The sequence below is a fragment of the Cornus florida genome, unplaced genomic scaffold, assembly GCF_030987335.1.
Source record: "Cornus florida cultivar Cherokee Brave unplaced genomic scaffold, ASM3098733v1 CherokeeBrave_3.0.0_Hap2_Chr09, whole genome shotgun sequence".
NCBI classification, from domain to species: Eukaryota; Viridiplantae; Streptophyta; class Magnoliopsida; order Cornales; family Cornaceae; genus Cornus; species Cornus florida.
Genome location: NW_026775579.1, coordinates 61,657,146 through 61,680,012, shown reverse-complemented (window position 1 = coordinate 61,680,012; position 22,867 = coordinate 61,657,146). Strand labels below are relative to the sequence as shown.

The window sequence follows — 22,867 nt, the reverse complement described above, 5'->3', positions numbered from 1 at the left end:
CTACAGCATTCGATGGATCTCAGCCATGTTCGATCAATCTTAATACAGTTCGATCAATCGAACTTCCTCAAGTCCGAAAAAAAAAATAGATTCCAGCTCATTAAAAGTTGGCTCATGGTGCAATCATTGGAGGGACCTTGGTGTACGAGCCCAGGTCATTGGGGTGACATTTGACCTACCTATATAAGGAGTGAGAGCCACTTTTAGAGCATATACATATAGTAGATAGTTGTTATTCATAAAATTGTATTTTTCATATCTTGGAGAGGAGGCTAGAGATTAGAGAGCTTTACACATCTTGAGAGTTCTTCCATTCTTCTAGGGTTTCCATCAAGAATGAGGTCATTCCTACCATGGAGATAGTCTTTGAGGGTTGGATGACTACTTCAATGAGTGGCTAGACATCTACTTGGGGCTAGAGTAGCCCCTAAGTTTGCTTCCTAGACTTAGTTCTTTGTATATTTTTGGGGATTTATTTGTAACAATGTTTTGACCTTAGATTTATATATATATCTTGTGGTTTTTACTTGATGTGTATGGATTAATGTTTTCAATTGATTATTTACTTCTAACCATATGTCTATGTATGCTAGAATGGATGATTCATGTGCTTTTCTTTAGATTTAGTAGAATTTATGCATGTCTATGTGTATGGATGAAGTTAATCTAGAGATGGTCAAAACATAGAGCTTAATTGAACACTCTTACAATTTATTTGATGGTTCACACTTGTTTCTTGATAGATTGTACCACAACTTTAGCTTACTTAGTTAAATTTCATATCTTTAGTGTAGATGTAGTGTAGTTGTTTAAATTCATAGATAGGTGGATAATCTACTCTTGTTCCTTGGTGTTCCATACTTATGAATGCATTTGGTGTATGTTTCTAGATAGTTGTGTGTGCATAAATTGTGGTTTCATTGAATGAATTTTGGTCTCATTTGATAGGTTGTACTTTCTATTTAATTTGGCTTGACAACCTATGCTTATTTACCGTCCATGCCTAGTTTTAATTAATGTCACACACACACACACAAGTTACAAGTCGATTTCCCCATTAATATACAATTGCTAGTGTCTAGTGAAGTCAAGCTTAGTGGTGAGCTCTAGTACCCCAAATCTTTCCCTCTATATCTTTCTCTACTTTATTAATCATTGAATTTTGTTTACTTTAATTTCAATTGTATAATAGTTTAATCAATCAATCCAACCAATCTTTGATCACTCGACCTACTAATCCTATATATTGTTTCCATTGTGTCGGTACCCACGATTCCTTGGGAAGATCCCTAGTCACCCTAACTATATTTTTAGTTAGAGATAGTGGTGGCTTTTACAAATTTAAAACTTGGCCATATTGCACACTCACACTCTTAGTTCATATCTTTGCAAACTTTTGGTGCAACTGACGGCTTTCGAACCACCATAATAAATAAATAAATAAACCCCACTAATGGGTAAGATATATTATTGGCTTTTGTCACACCCTACCATAGGAGTAGTTTGCATGGCAAATCATTCTAGAATTCTTTGCAATGTACAAATGGCAGATGATAATAATACGAGTAGTCTGTATGCTAGGACATTTTAAAATTCTTGGCGCTCGTGTAGTATAGATTTGTCATTTATGTTGCATTCTTCATAATATTCTACACTTGTATAGTAACTTTGCAAATATCTCAAAGAATTCTCCCAACAGTTGGATATGCGACATGTATGCACATCATAGCCATCCATTGGAAAGCACGCCTAAGTGCATATAAGTAGGAATAAGAAAACAACTAGATGTAAGCAACAAATTTCTTTTTAAAGTGTCTGAGTTGTGCAAAAACTATCAAACTATCTTGATGCAGGTTAACTTTCATTTGGCTTTGAAGGTATGTAGCGATTAGAATGGCAGGATTCGATACATCATTTGCTATTTCTTTTCTTATTTTTTAAATTTTTTTCAGAACAAAAATACTTATTCAAATATTTTTTTTATTTTTTGTTAGGAATTTTCTTTTTAAACTGCTTTTAGATTTCTTACAACTGTAAATCGTTTGTACAGTTATTATTAGTCTTCTTGTATATAATTTTCATTCTTCCAATAAAAAATTGATAAGTTATAATAAATTTTCTATTTCATTAACCATCCATATTTATTACATAATGTCAATCATAACCATTATATTAGAAAAAATGAAACACAACCACACGACCGAACCAAGATAACAACGAAAAAGAATTACAAACTATCAACATAGGTGGGTCTAACCACGATGGCCTAACACTCCACTCATCAACACTTATTCTATCCCTCAAAGCCACTCTACATTTCTGCATTTTGTACAATAACATTTTCGAAAAACCAAAAAAGTATGATACAAGACTTCAGAATTAATGGGGATGGGATTTATAACTGTTTTTGTAACGATCCATTCCACCACATGATATGATATTACCTACATATAAGCACTTCACTTTTATGTGGGATTGTGCACTCGTAACTTGTCAGTGTGGTAACCTGTCAGTGTCTCGCACTCACCCACGGCACATCCGCCTACAGGGTCATCACAATTCACCCCCCTTGGAGGCCCGACGTCCCCAACAGCACACTTCCGACTGGATTAGGCTCTAATACCATTTGTAACGACCCACTCCATCACATGGTATGATATTTTTCTGCTTTGGGCCTAAGCTCGCACGGTTTTGCTCTTCGGCTTTACTCCAAAAGGCCTCATACCAATTGGAGTGACACCTATATATAAGCACTTCACATTTATGTGGGATTGTGCACTCGTAGCTCGCCAATGTGGTAGTCTGTCAGTGTCTCGCACCCGCCCACAAGGTCATTACAATTGATATCATACCATGTGGTGGAGTGGGTCGTTACAAATGGTATCAGAGCTGACCTAGCTGGAAGTGTGCCGACGGGAACGTCGGGCCTCCAAGGAGGGTGGATTGTGATGACCCTATGGACGGGTGTGCCGTGAGCGGGTGCGAGACACTGACAGGCTACTACATTGACGAGTTACGGGTGCACAATCGCACATCGCCTGGGAAAGGGAAAGGTAAAGTGCTTATATGTAGGTGTGTCACTCCAATTGGTATGAGGCCTTTTGGGGTAAAGTCCAAGAGTAAAACCACGCGTACTCAGGTCCAAAACGAATAATATCATACCATGCGGTAGAGTTAAGTCATTACAGCTTTCCTCCACTATAATGCCAATATCATGTTGCTATCACCCTCCTTGACCCTGCTTCTGCTACTGGAAATGAACTTTTGAGCCGTAAGTTATGCCAAACTCTCCTTGACACTGACTTCTTGTCATCTGTTGAATCTGCTACTGGAAATGAACCTTTGAGTAGTAGGCAATGGTTTTGTAGTTCTTGTAACCCTTGCAAATGCTTTACATGGGTCGATATGCCTAGTCTTACTGAAAGAAAAAATAAACTGGGGGCTGTCCACACTAAAAATGAAAATTAGTAAAAACCGACTACTTTCCTAACTCAAGCCTAAAAAGAACCACATTAATGAAAGAAAAAAATCAAAATCAAATCAAATCGACTCAAATCAAGTGTGTATGCCTGTGTTCAGTAGAGAGATCGCGTGTGTGTGTGTTTGGGGGGGAGTCTGGCTGCAATTTCTGTGATAATTGCACCAAGTGAAGCTCAAACAGTACTTTAAAAATTCAATTAGTCAGACATACCTTTTTCTGACTAATTTAAAAGGGTGTGTTTGGGTTTCTTCTTTTTTATTTGTAGCAAAGCCGTCACTGATGTCCACGTCTATACAGCTTTGCTCTACGTGGCAGCTCTTCAGCAAGCAACGTTGCGCTTTGGGTGTTGATTGTATTGGGCCCAATTTAGTTTGGGCTTTTTCATTAGTTTTGTGTTTAGTTAAAGAGCAAACAGGCTCAAGCCCAATCATGGTTGGTTGCTTTTTTGTTTGAGCCCGTAGAGCAAAGCTGTATTAGACGTGGACTGACCACTTTTGCTACCAATAAAAGAAGAAACCCAAACGCACCCTTTTTCAATTTTCTGTTTTCCTAACCCTAAACGCTTGAGATCGAGAGTTTTAGAGAGAGAGAAAGTAGAAGGTTTTTGGTAATGGAAGAGGGCAGAGCTTCATCATCAGCATCCACAAACAGGAATCAAGAAATGTCAGCGTTGTCTCGTATCAAGAAAGACTGCTTCTCTTTTACGGTTTCCATACAAGAAGGTTTCCGCTATTTTAAGGCCACTTTAACCGGTCAGGTAAGCCCTCTCCTCCTCTCTTTCTCTCTATATATACATATACATATATATAATAACGGAAGCATGCAGGCGAAGAAGATGACTGCAAGAAACGAGAAAGAAGCAACTGAAGCTGACCTACAGACTGCAAAAATGCAGGTTGAAGCTGTTGATGCTGCTGAGGATGCCAAGAAGAGGATTGATAAATCCAATTAATTACAAAATAGAAAAAAATAATAATAAAATTATTTTTATTTTATTTTATTTTTTTGTAATTTTTGTACAATCTAATTTTAGGGCCTTTTTAAGGAATTATTCGGATATATGATATTTGTGTGATATGTATATTAATTTTTGCTTGGACCCAAAAAGCTTCCTTTAGTTATCAGAAAAAAAAAAAAAACAGAAAAGTCGCTTTGATGATTCGATGGCAGTATCAATCAATATGGATTGGGAACTTAACTTTTTTGTTTTGTTTTGTTTTTGCTTTTTTCCTCTCTCCAAATGATAGTACAATAATTTAATAGTGATATTTATAGTTAAATATTATCCACTCCGGTGATAGAGAAGTCAAATGGTTAATCTAGTTGTGATATTTGTATCATACCATTACATCTATTTAAATTGATTAGACTCCTCATCTTGAAGAGGAGAAATCGTTGTCATCATTTGAGAAGTTTCTCTCACACGCATACGGTGGGCAATGGGGGCGGTGTACACCCTCCCACAAATGTTTAGAAATCTCCGCCCAAGTTTTGGAACAGGGAGAGTCCTGTTTTAACTCCCCGTTTTAAACCATGCGGCTACCATCCCGGCCCCATTTTGTTCTATAATTTTTTATTTTTTTATTTTTTATTTTTTATTTTCTCAAATACAATTATATAATTATTAAAAAAAATATTAAAAACTTATTAAAAATGAACAATTAATAATTTAAAATAAAATTCAGTATAAATGTTCTTAGTTTGCAGATTCTGTTGCTCTTTAAAATAGTTGAGAAAGTCAATGAATGCAATTTAAGAATTTTAAAATTAACTATATATACTAATGATTTAAGAATAATTTACCTATACAAAAGAAAAAGGACCAGATGATCTTCATCCACCCCATCCTAAATTCAACCAGATGATCTTCATCCACCCCATCCTAAATTCATATAAATTTTTATTAATAAAAATCATCACCGCCTATAAATCGGTACTAAAAATTATCACCGCCTATAAATCGGGGAGGAGGGCAGGGTGGGGGCGGGTACCCGTCCCGGGCAAATTGCCATTTCTACTTTCACACACTCAAATCATTATATTTAGCGGGCGCACACAAATCATGATATTTAGCATTTACCATTATTGTTATCATACAGATTTAGGCTTATAGCATTGTTAATCAGAATACTAGAAGGGAAGGGTCCTCTACAAGCATAAAACATTAGTTAATTAGTAGATGGAGGGGCTTCCAAACGGATATAATCATACATGAGCCCTTGGAAAGGGCTAGTGTTGCTTGCTTGTGTTAGATATATGGTATTTTGGCCTTGAAGGAGTCGAGTGCTTGGTATGTCCACATTGAACAGCCAATACAGCCCATGAATACCGTGTCTTGCTATTGCATTATCCTTCCCAATCAATCCACTTGAAAATTCTGGAGGCTCTGCTTTTGGATCATTAATCCTAACCTTAATTTCCACCAAAAAAAAAAAAAAAAATTAATAATAATAATAATTGTGTCAATGTACTTGCTAAATAGGATCTAAATTAATGACCTTATATATTAATGAAAAATGTTAAGTGCAGTCGTGACTGTGCAATTCCAGTTCATAAGATTTTTTTTCCCCAAGTCCCATAATATTCAAGGACTGAACTTGTAGAGCCACGTTTGTACTTGGCACAACTCTATATCAATTCATACCAGTAACGAGTGGTTACATATTGGGTGGCTTTTATATCAATGGAAAATGTTAAGTGCAGTCGCGACTGTACAATTTCAGCCTATAAATTTTGTGGGCTTCCATGCGTAGTTGTTACCAAAATCTCAGTCTTTAGATTTACGGGTCCGTTGTAAGACCCATAAGATTCAGTTCCGATTGTATTTAGCACAACTCTATGTCAATTCATACCAGTAATTGGGCAACGTTTGCAGAAGCAAGTGCCACGCGCAGTTTGTGGATTCCACTTTGATACGCGTTGTCATTGTTGAACTTTATTTGCCATGTAGTTCCATCGTATGTGCCATCACCAACTTTCCTACACCACAAGATATAACATTGAAAAAGGAAAGGAAAAACAAAAATTCTCAAACCAAATAAGCACAAGTCTAATCTCTCACACATGATTGTGAAATCCGGTTAGCGGAGTGACACCATGTCCTTAAGAGGAAGGAGGGCCGGTTCAATTTGAGGCTTTAAGCGAAAAATATAAAAGATTCTTAAACATAAAATATAAAAATTAATTTAAAATTTTGTATTCGAGTTTAATAGGAAATTTAGAAAAGTGAAAAAAAAAAAAAACCTCGATGCAAGAAACACTTAATACACTTTTTGCCCACACCCAGGCTCAAACCCCTCCACTTCTCTCTGAGGATGAGGAGGTTATACTATTGGGCTAGATGACCTTTGATACAACAAATGTTTCTTCACTTTTCAATACCAATTTTTCAAGGATTAAAAATATATATATATACAAATTATTATTACATGAATTAAAATTGGGTATTAGGTGACCGGCTAAGTGGCCTAAGGCTCAAGCCGGCCCTGTGAGAGACTCGGTTTACTCTGACTCGACTTGTATCGAATTTTTATAAAACTGATGGATATTTAACTATAAATTCTAATGAGTTGATTGAAACAACCAGTAGCTAACTATAATAAGTACTAAAAAGCACCGAGATCCAAGCTAGTCCAATTATTTGAACCAGCATTTTACTTGTATGCTTGTGGAAGTTGAGAAGTTCAATTGATCTTTATGAATTCTAAATAGCATGAAATAAATGTTTACCCAAACAAAAAGTTCTAAATTTGAATTTACCAAAGGTTGAAATGTTTAAATAAGCCACAAGCTTTAAAGAAAAGAGGCCAATATTGTTAGAAACTCGCACCTGGTTACATGAGCAAAGAACCAATCTTTTTTATAGTCACTAACACCCACTGTGTAAACTAAATCCCCTTCAGGATACAAATCTGCATATCTTTCCCACAATCCATATTGTCTAAACCTGCCATTTGAACGAGAGAATTTAAACTTCAACTTCAATCATAAGATAATTATAATTAAGTAGAGTCTTGATTAAAAAATATTGACTATATAAATATTGGAAAATACTAAACATCACGGAGTTTATTTATATGTCTTTCTAACAATTTAAGCTTTCAGAGCAGTTGGTAAAACCCGTCTCAATAAAAGTTCCAAATCTAAAACATAGAAAATTAAATCATAGAAGCTAAAAAAAAAAAGCACATTGTACTTCTATATTATATATGTTAGGGAGCACTGAAGTTGGACACGCCATAATACGTTAGCTTGTAGATTATCTGTCAATGTCAAATATATAGTACTACTAAAGACATCTCAACTCAATAAATGTTATGTTTGGCGGCACCGAACTCGTGTTTTGAATTTGGGATTGAAGAAAATTTAGTATAAAATTTGAACTAAACTTTCTTCAATTCCAAATCCAAGGCACTGATTCGGTGCTCCCAAACATAACAAAAGTCTTTTCCCAATCGGTGCCTTGGATTTGGGACTGGAGGAAGTTTAGTTCAAATTTTGAATTAAATTTTCTCCAATCCCAAATCTAAGGTGCCGATACGGCGCTGCCAAACATGGCATCATCAGTGTAATTGAATGATTTTGGTCATCCTAATCTGTCACCAAATCGTAGTAAGAAAGGCTAACCTATCTGGGTGATTGACATAAAGTTTGTTGATATATTTGGGATTAGGATCAGGTATGTAGAATTCTGCTGCGGATCGATCAGGGATGCCTATTTCCCACAATGTAGGTCCATCTCTTGGAGGCTCATACATAAGATGGCCAATATCAATATCACAACCTGCTTCACATTCTTTTCATTATGAGTAAATATGCAGGTGATTTGAAGGACAAAATGATACATCCAATATAAGAACCTCGAAAATCTAATTAATGTAAATACATATGCATGACCTGAGGTAATGGTAATGGCAACATCATATCGATAATCTCCAATAAAACCAGGAACCCAAGCGTAAAGATTATAGTCGCCTACACGTATATTCTTGATTGTAAAATAGCCTTCTTCATCAGCTGTGGTCCAGAATTGATAGCCCTGCTAAGAATATTGCCATATAACATATATAACTACCTAAATGGTGTATTAAGAGGTGACCTAAATTGGCCAAGAAAGCCCTTATTTTGGTGCACTAATGGCATAACATTGTATGATGACAACAAGAAGAAATTCAAATGGATCACCTTGCCTTCTCTTTGCCATGATCCGATGTCTCCTGGTGGAGCCAACCCCACATAGGCACCATTTGCTGAGATAAAGTTCTCACTGATGTACCTAATCAGGTGTGATTACAAAATTTTGATTACTCAAACGTCAAACCTATATATATTTCGAAAAGACAATATAAGATCGTTAGCGGGTTTAAATATTAAAGTCTAGGAGTAGATAATGGTTAACAACGTATCAGATCAGATAAGGTCAGGAGTTCAAAATTCACCGTCACTCTGATAATTAAAATTAAAACATGTGTTGGACCAAATGAAGGCCACGTGTGGCGGGGCATTAGTGAATTTGACTCTAGTTGATTAATTTTACATTTTTTTTTGGGTAATTTCTTGACCTGACAACATTTACATTAAAGATTGGAGTTGAAAAGGATATTGTGTTTGCATCAACAAATTTAAGAAGTAAGACGTTCCCCTCTTTTTTAATGTAGCATATCAAGCCCAAGAGTTCAAATGAGAGAAATTGATCAAGGTGAGCCAACGAAAATAAGAAATAAGCACCTACTATACCTGTCTTGGACTAGCAAATAGTGAGCCAAGGAAAATAAGAAATAAGCACCTACTATACCTGTCTTGGACTAGCAATCTACCATTAACAGTACCCCTCTGATCAGAAGTTGGAAAATCCTTCGACTCGGGGAAACTATATGGCCAGCAGCGGACTTCATTCTTCATCTGCATATCAATATCTATGTTAGTATATACACAGTGGTGCATGGTTATCTAGTTTGGAGTAATTAACAAGCACTTTTTCTATGTCAAACCTGTTCTTTGGCGTCGTTCCAGAGCTTAAATGTGTCATTATCATCCAACACTGAATTAAGATAGATGAAAACCGGGCCAAAAACTTTCTTCCATGGTTCGCCTGATTTGAATTTCAACACATGATCCTCTCCCCCATAATGGGCACTTACAAACATCTAATGACACACCAATTCAGTTTGTGTTAATTAAACTTAACTAAAATGATCATCATCATAACTGTTGATACTATTGTGATCGTTAATGAATAAGAATATAAGGGGGAAAAAAATTTGCCGATACAGAGGTTGTTATTATATAGTTACATACAGCAAGGGCTGTTGGATTAACATGGGATGTTAGATCCTGTTTGAGTGGACCTGCAGTCTTGAACTCATTGCTGGCTGTGATTTGCCAGAATCCCACGGGCGGGTCAAAGCATATCCACCCGTGAACCCGGTTATCTTTGTTCTCACATGAGTACTGGTACTTGTCATCTACCTGCACTTCAGGAGACATATCAAAACCCCATTGTTGCAACACAATGTACATAACAGTTTGCAGTCAAATATGCATTATATACTTTATCTCAACAATTTCTTTGCCGTTTTTCTCCTTTTCTTTTTCGTTTTAGTAAATCACGGCATAATGTGTTCTCTAATTTTATTTTCTTTTCTTTTCTCGCAAAGAACTCCCACAATGTTTCTGGGAAACCCAAAACTTTTAGAATTTTTTTGAAAATTCAAGCAATTTGTATATATAAGGTACATAAGGGTAATATGTACCCTAAAGGCTCGAACAATTGAGTTCAGCTAAAATGTGACCGTTATAACAAGACGGATAATTGACCAATCCAGCGACAATCTGTTGTAACTTTTTAGCTTTCACTTTGAAAGAAAATGAGATACCAATAAGCCACACACCTTGGTGGTTATAAGGTATTCTATAAACGATAACATGAAATGATAAAATCAAGAATTGCAAGGTAAGGCTTTACCTCTCCTTTAAATTCTGGCTCAATGGGGTTAACAAGTAGGACTGCTTCAGGGAAGGCTAGTTCTTCACCTCTTCCTGGTAATCGGTCATCTGGTAGGGGCATGCATCTTTGTCTATTATCTGCTATTGCCATGTACCGAAACCTGGTAGCTCATCAAAGTACACCATTTTATTATTATTCTTTTTTTTTTTTTTTATTCTTATTATTTTTTTCATTTGAGCATGAAAGTCAATGTACTTAGCAAAAGTATAATTCTTTAGAATTTGTTTACTTGTCTATTTTGAGCCTGAACACGATCCTGGTTTCATCGAGGTTGAAAGCAGGCATGTCCTCTAAGTGTTCGTAAATGCTGTAGTAATAAAAGCCCGAGGAACCACGAAGCATTATGAACCTACATGATCATCATTATTCTCAATCAATAAAAGGATTGAAATTCTAAGAGTGAAATGATCATATGTTGTGTGGAGACGGTATAGGACTGACTCATAAATTTTTACTCTGAGACCCATTTTATCCAATGAACCATTTGGGTACTCTTTTAAAAATAACTGCATATAAGGGATTTAAGTAAAGACCTTTTGTCTATATTTAAGGGGGCATGCTCATGCTGGAGAGAAGGGTACCATGTCCTTGCAAATGAGAGCTCTACTTTTTCCTCATTTTCTACTACAACCTTAAAACTTGTTCCTTTGATCCTGCATATATGATCATTAAACCTTGTTACTGGGGCTATTTACTTGAGTGAAAAATGGCATTATTTATGTACTATCACAGTGGCATTTCAAAAATCACCTGAAAAAGTTCTGTAGAAAAATTGAATTGCATGAATTAAATAATAGAAAATTGAACAATATTGGGTCAGGATTATCTGTTTTTATATATATATATAAAAACAGATAATCCTGACCCAATATTGTTCAATTTTCTATTATTTAATTCATGCAATTCAATTTTTCTACAGAACTTTTTCAGGTGATTTTTGAATATATAAGATTATTACAATTTACTAATATATAAAAACAGATAATCCTGACCCAATATTGTTCAATTTTCTATTATTTAATTCATGCAATTCAATTTTTCTACAGAACTTTTTCGGGTGATTTTTGAATATATAAGATTATTACAATTTACTAATTGCATGGACACAAGGGGCAGGATTCTTATATAAAATTCACTTTACAAGATTATTACATATTTAAAAATTCAAGTTATTTTAGATAGAGAAAAGTGAGCTGAGGAGGACATACGCATCGAATTTTCCACTTGTCCCCGACCTTCCCACTTTGCTCCAATTGAGGGTCGAATACCTGCATGTTGAATTAACTTGTTAACCTTGCAAAACATTCCATACATGACCTATAAAGAAAATGAATCCCATACCAGATTTCCTTTGCTGAATAAATTTTCAGTGTAAAAAAATTTATGTATGAGGGGTTTTTTTTGTGTGCGTGTACCCCTATTTTGGCATTGTAAAAGAAATTGGTTTTTAAATTTTTTTTTTTTTTTTGATGCTAAACTTTACTGTCTTTTTAATTGTGTAGATGATGTTCTTCTTCTTTTTTTGTACCTTGTTTTGAATATATCTTACTTACCGAAAACAAAAGGCTAATACTTCTTGTTTTGACACTAGCAAGAATAATATTACAAAAAAAATGCTAATATATAATATATCTCAATGTGTGTGAACTAGTGTACATATATGATAGATATGTATATAATAAACAGAAGTAATTGCAAACGGTGTTTACCCTCCTCCATTGGGTTCTGAATTATGAAACTCAAGCAAGTTGTCAATTCCATTGTATTGAATTCCAGTGATTGTTCCCCCTGGATTTGAGAATGTGGCTTGAAGTATGCCATTATCTAACACCACCTGCACAGGCAAATTCAATGGATGTCTCATTCATTATATACATTTTTATAATCGAAAATCTCATACAGTTCTTAATACAAGAAAATATTTTCATGTTAGCTGAAAAAATATCATTTTTCTTTGGAAATTTTTTTCTGAAATAGTTTCCATTGAAGTTAACATATCAATAGTAATTTAATCATACAATCAAGATAGTGATGTGCTGTTTTTCCATTTGTTAGATATATGCTTGTAGAGAGAAATGCTTGGAGAGGATCCATTCCCCATCTTGAATATGCAGTATCCTTCAAAACTACACACTAGCTAGGATGAATGAAAAATCTATAAAATAGATTTACTTGCTTATCTTGAATATGCAGTTGCACCCCTTTGTTAGACATCAATCCAAGGCCTCCTTAGCTTATATTGCTTGCAATTTATTCCGGAAAATAAGAATCTGCATGTAGATTGCAAATATAATTGATTAATTAAGCAACAATAAATGGATCATCAAGATCGAACACCTTAATATAGTATAGTAAATGCAAATTAAAAAACAACACCATCAATGAGCATTAGTCCAAACTCCAGACGGAATAATCTCTCCGTTTCAAAGGGGACCTTGAGAGGAGCCCTGTTAGAGGCAATATTACAAGTGCGTGCGTTTGCTTAAAATTTCAAAATAATAATAATAATAATAATTATGAAACAACAAACAAGAAAGATAACTTCGTGCATGCTAAGAAAATGAGTAAAAGAACTTTCTTAGTTACATTTCCTGATTTGGAGGAGAGAAATCATGTTACCTTTTACGACTATGTAATGGAGACAGAGAGAGTAGGACTTTGGAGCTAGTCGTAATATTGGTTACTCCATTTATTATGACTTGGTTTCTTCAACCAGACACAAAAAACATCTTTTTTTCTTGCTTCTCTTCATTACATCTCTTTACTTCAAAGTCACCTCTGTCTTGGTGATTTTTTTTTAAGTGCAAGAGTTGCGGTGTAAAGAAGAAATTAAACCAGTATATTCTGATATTTTTTTACTTTTCATAACTGGGTCCTATGGTGACCCAACAAAGTTCACAACCGTTACTGAGCTCCATCACAAAGACCCAATTGATGCGCTTTAGTTCCAGTTCAGTCCAGTGGAAGCCCAGAAAGTTTCAGCTAGTCCGGCGAGCCACAGTTTCAGACGACCCGTGTGAGCCACAGTTTCAGTCCGGTGAAGAGCTAGTGAGCTTCTCAGTTATACACTTCCGACCCAACAACTGAGATCAAGAGAAGAGAAAGCACTCTGTCGGACTTTCACGGCATCTACAACGCCGACGGCGAGACCTGGAAGTGAGTTCAACACCAAGTCTCTACGTAAATTCGTCGAGCATGTAGTGGACGTAGGGGGAGTACATGCCCGCACAAACCGTAACACCAACCCAAGACGATCAAACCCTAAAACCCCATCATCATTGATCCACCAGCAAGCCAAGACCAGCAACAGAACCAGAACCCAAGATAGTTAATCCACCACCAAGCCAAGGCAAGGCCATCATCAGCCCCATACCCTGTAACACCACCAACAGAACCGAGCGCAAGACCCATACAATAATCCAAGACCCAATCGCAAATCCAAAAACCCATCATCGTCGATCACCATCAACCCATACCCTGTCGTCACAAACCCACTGTTGCAGAACCCTTGTTCGTCTTCTGACGATAAATCTCCGGAGAATGCTTAAGACGATCGGCAATCATGACGCTATGAGGAAGCTGGAATGGCCGTGAGCGGAGAGACGGTGACCGTGACGCAACTCCGACGCGGCAACGGTTGGTGTTCACCATGGTTGTGGCTTGGGGCTCGATGGTGGGTCACCGATAACGATTGTTCCGACAAGGCAGCGGTTGGTGTCCGTTATAGTTGTGTCTTGGGCTAGATGCACCAGTGATCTAGCTTTGTGAAGCCATTGAAGAGCGACAAATTAAGCTTGATCGCAACTGTCGGCAAATTCGTCCTTCTATAATTTATTATGGATTTAAAAGTCGTCAACAAATAGAGTACAAAGATCATTTCACGGTCAAGTGACAAAAGGTACCTTAAGTCACGTGCTTAGCTTTTTCAAGAGCCAGCCAACTTGTGCTTTCCAAATTTTAGCCCTCTTTAGATTTTCACCCTCTAAAAGTAATATTTTTTTAATTATATGTATATGTGTGTGTCTATATATATATATATATATTTTATACCAAACGTAATAGACCAGAAGCTAAGTGACACAATTATTTTTAACAGGTATTGTTGTCACGCTTTTTGTAACTCCCATGCTTTTGCTTTTGAAATCCCTTTTGTTTCGTTTTATATGACTTAACAATGACAACATGAAAAATTTATTTTATTTTATTTTGCGATCAAGTGGGCCCGCTTGATTACTGCGAGCCGACTGCAGTGGGCAATGCCCACCTTCTCGCTAGATTGGGCCTCTAACAAGGTCCTCCAGTAATAATAATAATTTTCTTAATATTTTTTCATTGTAAAATTTGTACAAACTTTAAAAGTGTCATTGAAATTAGGCCCAAGGTTTTTTAAAAAAAAAAAAAAAAAAAAAAAAAGAAAAAACTCCACGCTTTGCAATTTTTTTTGTAAAGGTAGATTAAACTTCACCTTCAAGGTTGATTCTGTCATTTACTTTACAGTCATTTACTTTACAATAAGTGAAATGTAATGGAGTGCTTGTGTGCATAATACATACATACACATTAGTAAAAGATAAGTGCATGTCCATCAGTACCCCGCTGCAATCACAGTAGTTATAATTAAGGAATATAATTAATACATACATATTATTAAGATTTATTTTATAATAAGTGAAATGTAATGGAGTGCTTGTGTGCATAATACATACATACATATTAGTAAAAGAGAAGTGCATGTCCTTCAGTACTCGGCTCCAATCACAGTAGTTATAATTAAGGAATATAATTAATAGGGAAATCCCATTTTTGAAAACATTAAAAATAAATTTTGCCAAATAAAATTATTATTTTTATATTATTTTCCTTTCTTTCCTTTTTTCATATCATACACGTGTGTACAAACAAATCATACTCATACATATATATACATCCTAAAAGAGGATTTTTTTTTTTTTTTTTTTTGTCTTTTAAAAATATATCTTTAATCTTTCCATTAACATAAAGAACATATTAAAAATATATTTGTTATGTTTTCATAAACATAAAGAAACATATTTAAAAAATATTTTTTAATGGTTCCATAAACATAGAGAAAAAGTGGGATTATGGGTACTCTACCAGCATCCATCATCCATGGAGACGAGGAAGAAGAAGAAGAAAAAAAATAATAAAAATTTTGGAATAATAAAAATAATGAACAGAGGAAAGAAAGGAAAATAATATAAAAGGGTAATTTTGTCTTACAAAATCTGTTTTTAATGTTTCTAAAAAATTAACTATGAAAAGCGACACCTATGTGAGAAAATAAATGCGTTTATATTGTTGCAGTGTCTAAAAAAGATTAGGTCTAATGAAAGTGTAAGAGAAAAATTGACTGTGACGATAAAGTAAACTTATGTAGTTTGAACACTTGTAACAAGACATATAATTGCGGCGATAAGAAGAGAAAAATTAGTTACAATAGAAGGCAAGAGGTGGAGAGAAACAACTACATAAAAGTGTTAATGGGATAATTTAAATCAATAACGTAACAATTACATAAAAGTGTTTAGAAAATATTAGGTCTAATGAAAGTATAAGAAAAACTGACAAAGACGACAAAGTAAACTTATATAGTTTGAACACTTGTAACGAGACTTATAATTAGGCGATAAGAAGAGAAAAATTAGTTACGATAGAAGGCAAGAGGAGAGAGAAACAACTACTACATAAAAGTGTTAATGGTTTTTTAATTTAAATCAATAATGTTGCACTTGCATTCACAAGATGAGAGGAATCTGGATCTCTTTCACACAAACACACAAATCATGATATTCACAAGATGAGAGGAATCTGGATCTCTTTCACACATACACACACAAATCATGATATGAGGAAGAGAATCAGGAGATCTCTCTCTCTCTCACACACACAAATCATGATATATAGCATTCATTGTTACTGATATTATACAGACACAGCATTAGTTAGTAGATGGAGGAGCTTCCAAACGAATATAATCATACATGAGCCCTTGGAAAGGGCTAGTGTTGCTTGCTTGTGTTAGATATATAGTGTTTTGGCCTTGGAGGAGTTGAGTGCTTGGTATTTCCACATTGAACAGCCAATACAGCCCATGAATACCATGTCTTGCGATGGCATTATCCTTCCCAATCACTCCACTTGAAAATTGAGGAGGCTCAGCTCCCGGATCATTAATTCGAACCTTAATTTCAAAAAAGAAGAAGAAATAAATAGAAAAAAAGAATAATATTCTCAAGTGCACATTAAAGTTGGAATTGAAAGAAATTTAGTTCAAAGAATTGGGATGAAATCTAAAGGAAATGCGGAGAAAGGGGATACATATTGCGTGGACTTTATATTAAGTCGTACCTGTAATTCGGAATCATTTGCAGATGCAAGTGCCACGCGCAGTTTGTAAGTTCCAGTTTGATACAAGTTGTCATTGTCGAACTTTATTTGCCATGTAGTTCCTAGGTATGTGTTATCACCTACTTTCCTGCACCATAAGATTAATACATTTCAGAGAGTCTGAAACTCAGCCGACTCGACTTGTATTACATTGTAGATGATATTCAACTATAAATTCTAGTTTGATGATTGGAACAACTAGTAGCTAACTATTGGTATTGAGCATCAACATCCAAGCGAGTCCAATACAATTTTACTCGTATGAAATCTGAACAAAAGAAGGCAGAGACAGAAAAAGCCAGCACCAATTGACAATTGATCTTTTTATGAATTCCAAATAGCATGAAGTATATGCTTACAGGTTTTACCAACAGTTCTGGAATAGGACTTTATTACCAAAGATTGAAAATATTAAATATCCGGACGTTACCCAGTGACCTAGTTGGTAGAGCGCCTAGTTCCCTGATCGGGCGTGTCTGTGTTTGACTCCCCCCTCCCCTACTTTGCCGGGATAAAAATATATAATATTGTTGGAAACTCGCACCTGGTTACCTGAGCAAAGAACCAGTCTTTCTGATAGTCACTAACACCGACAGTGTAAACTAAATCTCCATCAGGATACAAATCTGCATATCTTTCCCACAATCCATATTGTCTAAACCTGCCAATTCAACAAGATAATTTGAACTTCAACTTCAACAATCTCAATTACGAAGATTGACTACATAAACAAGTTTTTAGAGTAGTTAGTTGTTAACGTGAAAATTAAATCATAGAAGCAAAACACCCACCAAGAAATGAGCTCATATAGGATATTCTTGTCTCGAAATATAAAGCAGGAACTTGTGGACACTTTGTGTAATTATATGATATTCTTGGTCGTCCTACTCTCTCACCAAATTAATTGTGGTAAGAAAAGCTAACCTATCTGGGTGATTGACATAAAGTTTGTTGATATATTTGGGATTAGGATCAGGTACGTAGAATTCTGCCGCGGATCGATCAGGGATGCCTATTTCCCACAATGTAGGTCCATCTCTTGGAGGCTTATACACAAGATTGCCAATATCAATATCACAACCTGCTTATAGAACATTCTCCTCACTATGAGTAAATATGCAGGTGATTTGAAGGACAAAATGTTACATCCAATATAATAACCTCAAAAATATAATTAATGTAAATACATGTGCATGACCTGAGGTAATGGTAATGGCAACATCATGTCGATAATCTCCAATAAAACCAGAAACCCAAGCATAAAGATTATAGTCGCCTGCACGTATATTCTTAATGGTAAAATAGCCGCCTTCATCTGCCGTGGTCCAGAACTGATAGCCCTGCTAAGAATACCATATAAGATATATATATATATATATATATATATATATATATATATAACTACCTAAATAATGGGTTAAGAGGTGACCTAAATTGGCCAAGAAAAAAAAGGTTGCCTTTATTTTGGTGCAATATTGGCATAACATTGTATGATAAGAAGTCATATTTCAAATGATCACCTTGACTTCTCTTTGCCATGATCCACTATCTCCTGGTAGAGCCAACCCAACATAGCCACCATTTGCTGATATAAAGTCCTCACTGATGTACCTAATCAGGTTTGATTACAAAAATTTGATTACTCAAACCTATATATATTTGGAAAAGCCGATATAAGATTATGAGAGGATTTAAATATTAAAGTTACACCATCTTTCACGGCCGAAGTTTTAAGAGCAGATGATTGCTAACGTAGTATCAGAGCAAGCAATTAAGGTCATACTCAAGTTCAAAATTCACCGTCACCCTTATAATTAAAATTGAAGCACGTGTTGGACCATAAAAAGGCCACACATGAGGGGGCATTAGTGAATTTGGCTCATGGTTGAAAATTTTACATTTTTTTTGGCTATTTCATCACCTGTGACAACATTTATAAGATCATCAAGGTAAGCTGAGGACGATAAGAAATAGTAATCACCTACTATAGTCTATACCTGTCTTGGACTAGCAGTCTACCATTAACAGTACCCCTCTGATCAGAAGTTGGAAAATCCTTCGACTCAGGGAAACTATATGGCCAGCATTGGACTTCATTCTTCATCTGCACATATATGTTAGTATATATAGTCATATATGCATGGTTAATTATCTAGTCTGCAGAAATAAAAATGCAGTTTTTTCTATGTCAAACCTGTTCTTTCGCGTCATACCAGAGCTTGTCCGCGTCATTATTATCCAACACTGAATTCAGATAGACAAAAACCGGGCCACAAACTTTCTTCCATGGCTCCCCTGCTTCAAATTTCACAACATGGTCCTCTCCAGCATAATGGGCACTGACAAACATCTAATGGCACCAATTTGGTTTACATTAAACCTAACTAAAATTACCATCATCATAACTTCATACTAATTTAGAAAAATATTGTTGATACAGAGGTTGTTGTCATATAGGAGCATACATTAAGGGCTGTTGGATTAACATGGGATGTTAGATCCTGTTTGAGTGGACCCCCAGTCTTGAACTCATTGCTAGGTGTGATTTGCCAGAACCCCACGGGCGGGTCAAAGCATATCCACCCGTGAACCCTATTATCTTTGTTCTCACATGAGTATTGGTACTTGTCATCTACCTGCACATCAGAATAAGGTGTTCATGTGCGTGCATCATATATGCTTTCACTTATATATATATATATATTTAAAGTAAGTCACAGAAATATATGCAAGGGTGGTTTTGAAAAGTTAATAAAGCGGTTTTAATAACCGATACTGATCTGAATAAGTTTGAGATTTGCTTGATGGAAGTAACTCTCTAAATTTATTCCTACAGTTTTCTTAGAGAGTTTCCATGCCTAACAAGCAACAGAGTCTCCGTTGTCTCCATCAAGTACACACATAAGGATTTGCATAGGCGAGAACATCTCAAGGTTGAACGTTTCAAGGTTTTCTGAATTGGTTTTGAAGAACTGATTTCATGACTGGAGCTATACAATCTATTTTGGGCATGATATTTCTTTTCAAGAACATGAAATGATAAAATTAATAATTGCAAGGAATGGCCTTACCTCTCCTTTAAATTCTGGCTCAACAGGGTTGACAAGTAGGACTGCTTCAGGGTAGGCTAGTTCTTCACCTCTTCCTGGTAACCGGTCATCTGGTAGGGGCATGAATCTTTGCCTATTATCTGCTATTGCCATGTAATGAAACCTAGCGCACACAGCTCAAAGTATGCCATTTTAGAATATTTCTATTTTCCATTTAAGCATGCATGTCAATGTAATTAATTAGCTGAATTAATAGCTTTTCATTATCAGATGTTTCCTGTAAAGCTTTTTAATCTTTCAAGTTTAAACTAGTTCTAGTTTAATTTTTTTTTTTCGGTAGTTCTCCATTTTCAGCATGGACAACATAATCTCACAGTAGAAAACGATAAAGAAAATTTGTTTACTTGTCTATTTTGAGCATGAACACGATCCTAGTTTCGTTGAGGTTGAAAGCAGGCATGTCCTCTAAGTGTTCGTAAATGCAGTAGTAATAGAAGCCCGAGGAACCATGAAACATTATGAACCTACATCACCATTATCATGACACCCATATCATCCAACGATGTGTACAGTTTTCATGTAACAAGTACGTGGACAAATTTTCAAACATTCTCAAAAAAGAAAAATATAAAATATAAAAGGACCTTTTGTCTATATTTAAGGGGGCATGCTCATCCTGTAGAGAAGGGTCCCAAGTCCTTGTAAATGAGAGCTCTACTTTTTCCTCATTTTCCACAATAACCTTAAAACTTGATCCTTCAATCCTGCATATTTGATTATTGAATCTTGTTACTGGAAAATGGCATTATTTATATGTTATTATACTAGCATTTCAAATTTAACTTTAAAAAAAAAAAAAAATCACTGTACAAAATTATTTAAATTTCTAAAATTCTTGCTATTTTAGATAGAGAAAAGTGATCTTAGGAGGACATACGTGTCGAATTTTCCACGTGTCCCCGAGCTTCCCACTTTGCTCCAATTAAGGTCAGAAAACCTGCATGTTCCATCATAATTAACGTGGTTAATCTATAATCATCTAACTATATACCTAGCTACATTACAATAATGATAGGGAATTTGACACTTAGACACATCCGGCTAATTTTATGTGAGTAAGGTTGATGTCATCATGAATATTAATGACATCATGTCAACCCTCACTCACATATATGTTGATGTCGCAAAACATTCCAGATGTATTTAAAAAATGAAACCTATACCAGATGTATTTAAAAAATCTTCAGTGTCAGAAAAACATATACTATGAGGTTTTTATGTGCATATTTTAGCGCCATAAAAAATGGGTTTTCAATTTTATTTTTTGTTTTTTAGGATGCTAAACTATATATATCTCTATGCGTGAACGTGTGTACAGTACACACACATACATACGTACATACATACATACATACATACATACATACATACATATATATATATAATAAGTAGAAGCATTTGCAAACAGTGTTTACCCTCCCTTGAGTTTTGGATAGGCTGGATTATCAAGCTCAAGCAAGTTCTCAATTCCATTATATTGAATTCGAGTGATTGTTCCCCCTGGATTTGAGAATGTCACTTCAAGTATGCCATTTTCTAACACCACCTGCACAAAAATTAAACGGATTCGATGTCTCATTAATTTTATATACATTTTGTGATCGATTATGTCATACAGTTCTTAATGCAGGAAAAGTAAATCGTTGCTAGAAAACGTTTTCTTGTCAGCTGAAAAAATATCATATATATATATATATATATACATGAAATTTTTTTCTTAGAAAAAATTTCCATTGAAGTTAACAGATCAATAGCTAGCAATTTTTAAAATTATACATGATAGACTTACTTGCTCATCTTGAATATGCACTATGCTTCAAAACTATACACTAGCTAGCTAGGATGAATGAAAAAACTAAAAAAATGTGCACAATAAAAAAAGATAGAAAAATCACAAGGTGGGTGTAATGTGTATATAACTATATTTTTATAAATTGATGTACTTGCTCATCTTGAATATGCAGTTGCACCCCTTTGTTAGACATTAATCCAAGCCCTCCTTAGCTTATATTGCCTGCAATTTCTTGGGGAAAATAAGAATCTGCATGTAAATTCCAAAAATATAATTGATTAATTAAGCAACAATAAATGGATCATCAAGATTTACAGAAAAAAAAAAAAAAAAAAAAAAAAAAAAAAAAAAGAAGAAGAAAAAAAAAGGAGACCATAAGGGTTGGACACCTTAATATATGGTATGATCTCTTCTTTCTAAAAGGAAAGGTTGAGAGTCAAGTCCTGCTAATGTAAATGCTAGCTAGTATTAATATTGTGAGAGTGTGCGCATTTACTTGAACTTTCAAAAGAAAATGAAACAACAAAAAATGAGTAAAAGAACGAGCTTGGAAACTTCATGATTGCAAAAATACAACTTTATAGACTTCTTGGTCAAAAACAAAAGTAAGGGAAAAAGAAAAAGGACATTGTTGAATCTAGCTAGATTCTACAACTACATAAACTTCATAGCAAATTCCCATAGTGACACGTTTAATAATTAATAATATTGATCACATTAATAAGTAGTAAATAAAAATATTATTGGTTACATTTGATGATTTTGAGGAGAGAAATGATGTTACCTTTTAGGGTTCTCAGTAGTTTATGGAGAGAGAAAGTAGGACTTTGGAGCCTATATTTATTATTGCATACTCCATTAACTTTGAGTTGGTTACCTTCAACTAGGCACAAAAAGCATGCTCTTTCTTGCTTTTCTTTATTACATCTCTTTACTTCAAAGTCACCTCTCTTTTGGTGAATTTGATACGTGCAAGAATTGTAGAGGTAAAGATGACAAGAGATGCACAAAATGCGAAATTGATGATCATGATTCTATAAGCTAACTGTCAATTTTTTTAACTATTCAAC

General features: G+C 35.0%; 3 protein-coding genes across 5 annotated transcripts; 1 reads left to right on the top strand and 2 right to left on the bottom strand.

Annotated features, from left to right (window-relative positions):
- Positions 1-3,992: 3,992 nt before the first annotated feature.
- LOC132273310 (uncharacterized) lies at positions 3,993-4,627 on the top strand. The gene is made up of 2 exons (XM_059774294.1): positions 3,993-4,238; positions 4,308-4,627. Exons 1-2 carry the CDS (start codon positions 4,092-4,094, stop codon positions 4,431-4,433), a joined length of 273 nt encoding a protein of 90 aa, XP_059630277.1. The 5' UTR covers positions 3,993-4,091; the 3' UTR covers positions 4,434-4,627.
- An 865-nt stretch (positions 4,628-5,492) lies between these two features.
- Positions 5,493-14,350, bottom strand: LOC132274085 (probable rhamnogalacturonate lyase B). Of its 3 annotated transcripts, none has more exons than XM_059775248.1 (16): positions 13,107-14,350; positions 12,660-12,757; positions 12,197-12,321; positions 11,696-11,755; positions 11,021-11,140; positions 10,717-10,836; positions 10,446-10,587; positions 9,779-9,949; positions 9,472-9,627; positions 9,276-9,382; positions 8,666-8,756; positions 8,378-8,519; positions 8,108-8,264; positions 7,311-7,427; positions 6,334-6,460; positions 5,493-5,892 (listed from the first exon to the last, which is right to left on the bottom strand). In XM_059775248.1, the coding sequence occupies exons 2-16, from the start codon at positions 12,699-12,701 to the stop codon at positions 5,650-5,652; spliced, it is 1,920 nt and encodes a 639-aa protein (XP_059631231.1). In that variant the 5' UTR covers positions 12,702-12,757; positions 13,107-14,350; the 3' UTR covers positions 5,493-5,649. The 3 variants fall into 3 exon arrangements, with proteins under 3 accessions (XP_059631231.1, XP_059631232.1, XP_059631233.1); XM_059775249.1 differs by lacking the exon at positions 13,107-14,350 and adding an exon at positions 12,864-13,056; XM_059775250.1 differs by lacking the exon at positions 11,021-11,140.
- Positions 14,351-16,199: 1,849 nt separating this feature from the next.
- LOC132274084 (probable rhamnogalacturonate lyase B) lies at positions 16,200-22,428 on the bottom strand. The gene is made up of 16 exons (XM_059775247.1): positions 22,187-22,428; positions 21,949-22,046; positions 21,421-21,551; positions 20,883-20,942; positions 20,590-20,709; positions 20,350-20,469; positions 19,967-20,108; positions 19,361-19,531; positions 19,090-19,245; positions 18,893-18,999; positions 18,416-18,506; positions 18,094-18,235; positions 17,820-17,976; positions 17,440-17,556; positions 16,857-16,983; positions 16,200-16,689 (listed from the first exon to the last, which is right to left on the bottom strand). Exons 2-16 carry the CDS (start codon positions 21,988-21,990, stop codon positions 16,447-16,449), a joined length of 1,926 nt encoding a protein of 641 aa, XP_059631230.1. The 5' UTR covers positions 21,991-22,046; positions 22,187-22,428; the 3' UTR covers positions 16,200-16,446.
- Positions 22,429-22,867: the final 439 nt, after the last annotated feature.

Excerpts from the sequence above, each read along its gene's own strand:
- LOC132273310 (XM_059774294.1), top strand. The coding sequence starts at position 4,092 with ATGGAAGAGGGCAGAGCTTCATCATCAGCATCCACAAACAGGAATCAA. Across the intron at positions 4,239-4,307 it reads AGGCCACTTTAACCGGTCAG|GCGAAGAAGATGACTGCAAG; the intron begins GTAAGCCCTCTC and ends GGAAGCATGCAG.
- LOC132274085 (XM_059775248.1), bottom strand. The coding sequence starts at position 12,701 with ATGTCTAACAAAGGGGTGCAACTGCATATTCAAGATAAGCAA. Across the intron at positions 9,950-10,445 it reads AGCCAGAATTTAAAGGAGAG|GTAGATGACAAGTACCAGTA; the intron begins GTAAAGCCTTAC and ends CCTGAAGTGCAG. Across the intron at positions 7,428-8,107 it reads TATGTCAATCACCCAGATAG|GTTTAGACAATATGGATTGT; the intron begins GTTAGCCTTTCT and ends TTCAAATGGCAG.
- LOC132274084 (XM_059775247.1), bottom strand. The coding sequence starts at position 21,990 with ATGTCTAACAAAGGGGTGCAACTGCATATTCAAGATGAGCAA. Across the intron at positions 19,000-19,089 it reads GGTATGACGCGAAAGAACAG|ATGAAGAATGAAGTCCAATG; the intron begins GTTTGACATAGA and ends ATATATGTGCAG. Across the intron at positions 17,557-17,819 it reads TATGTCAATCACCCAGATAG|GTTTAGACAATATGGATTGT; the intron begins GTTAGCTTTTCT and ends TTGAATTGGCAG.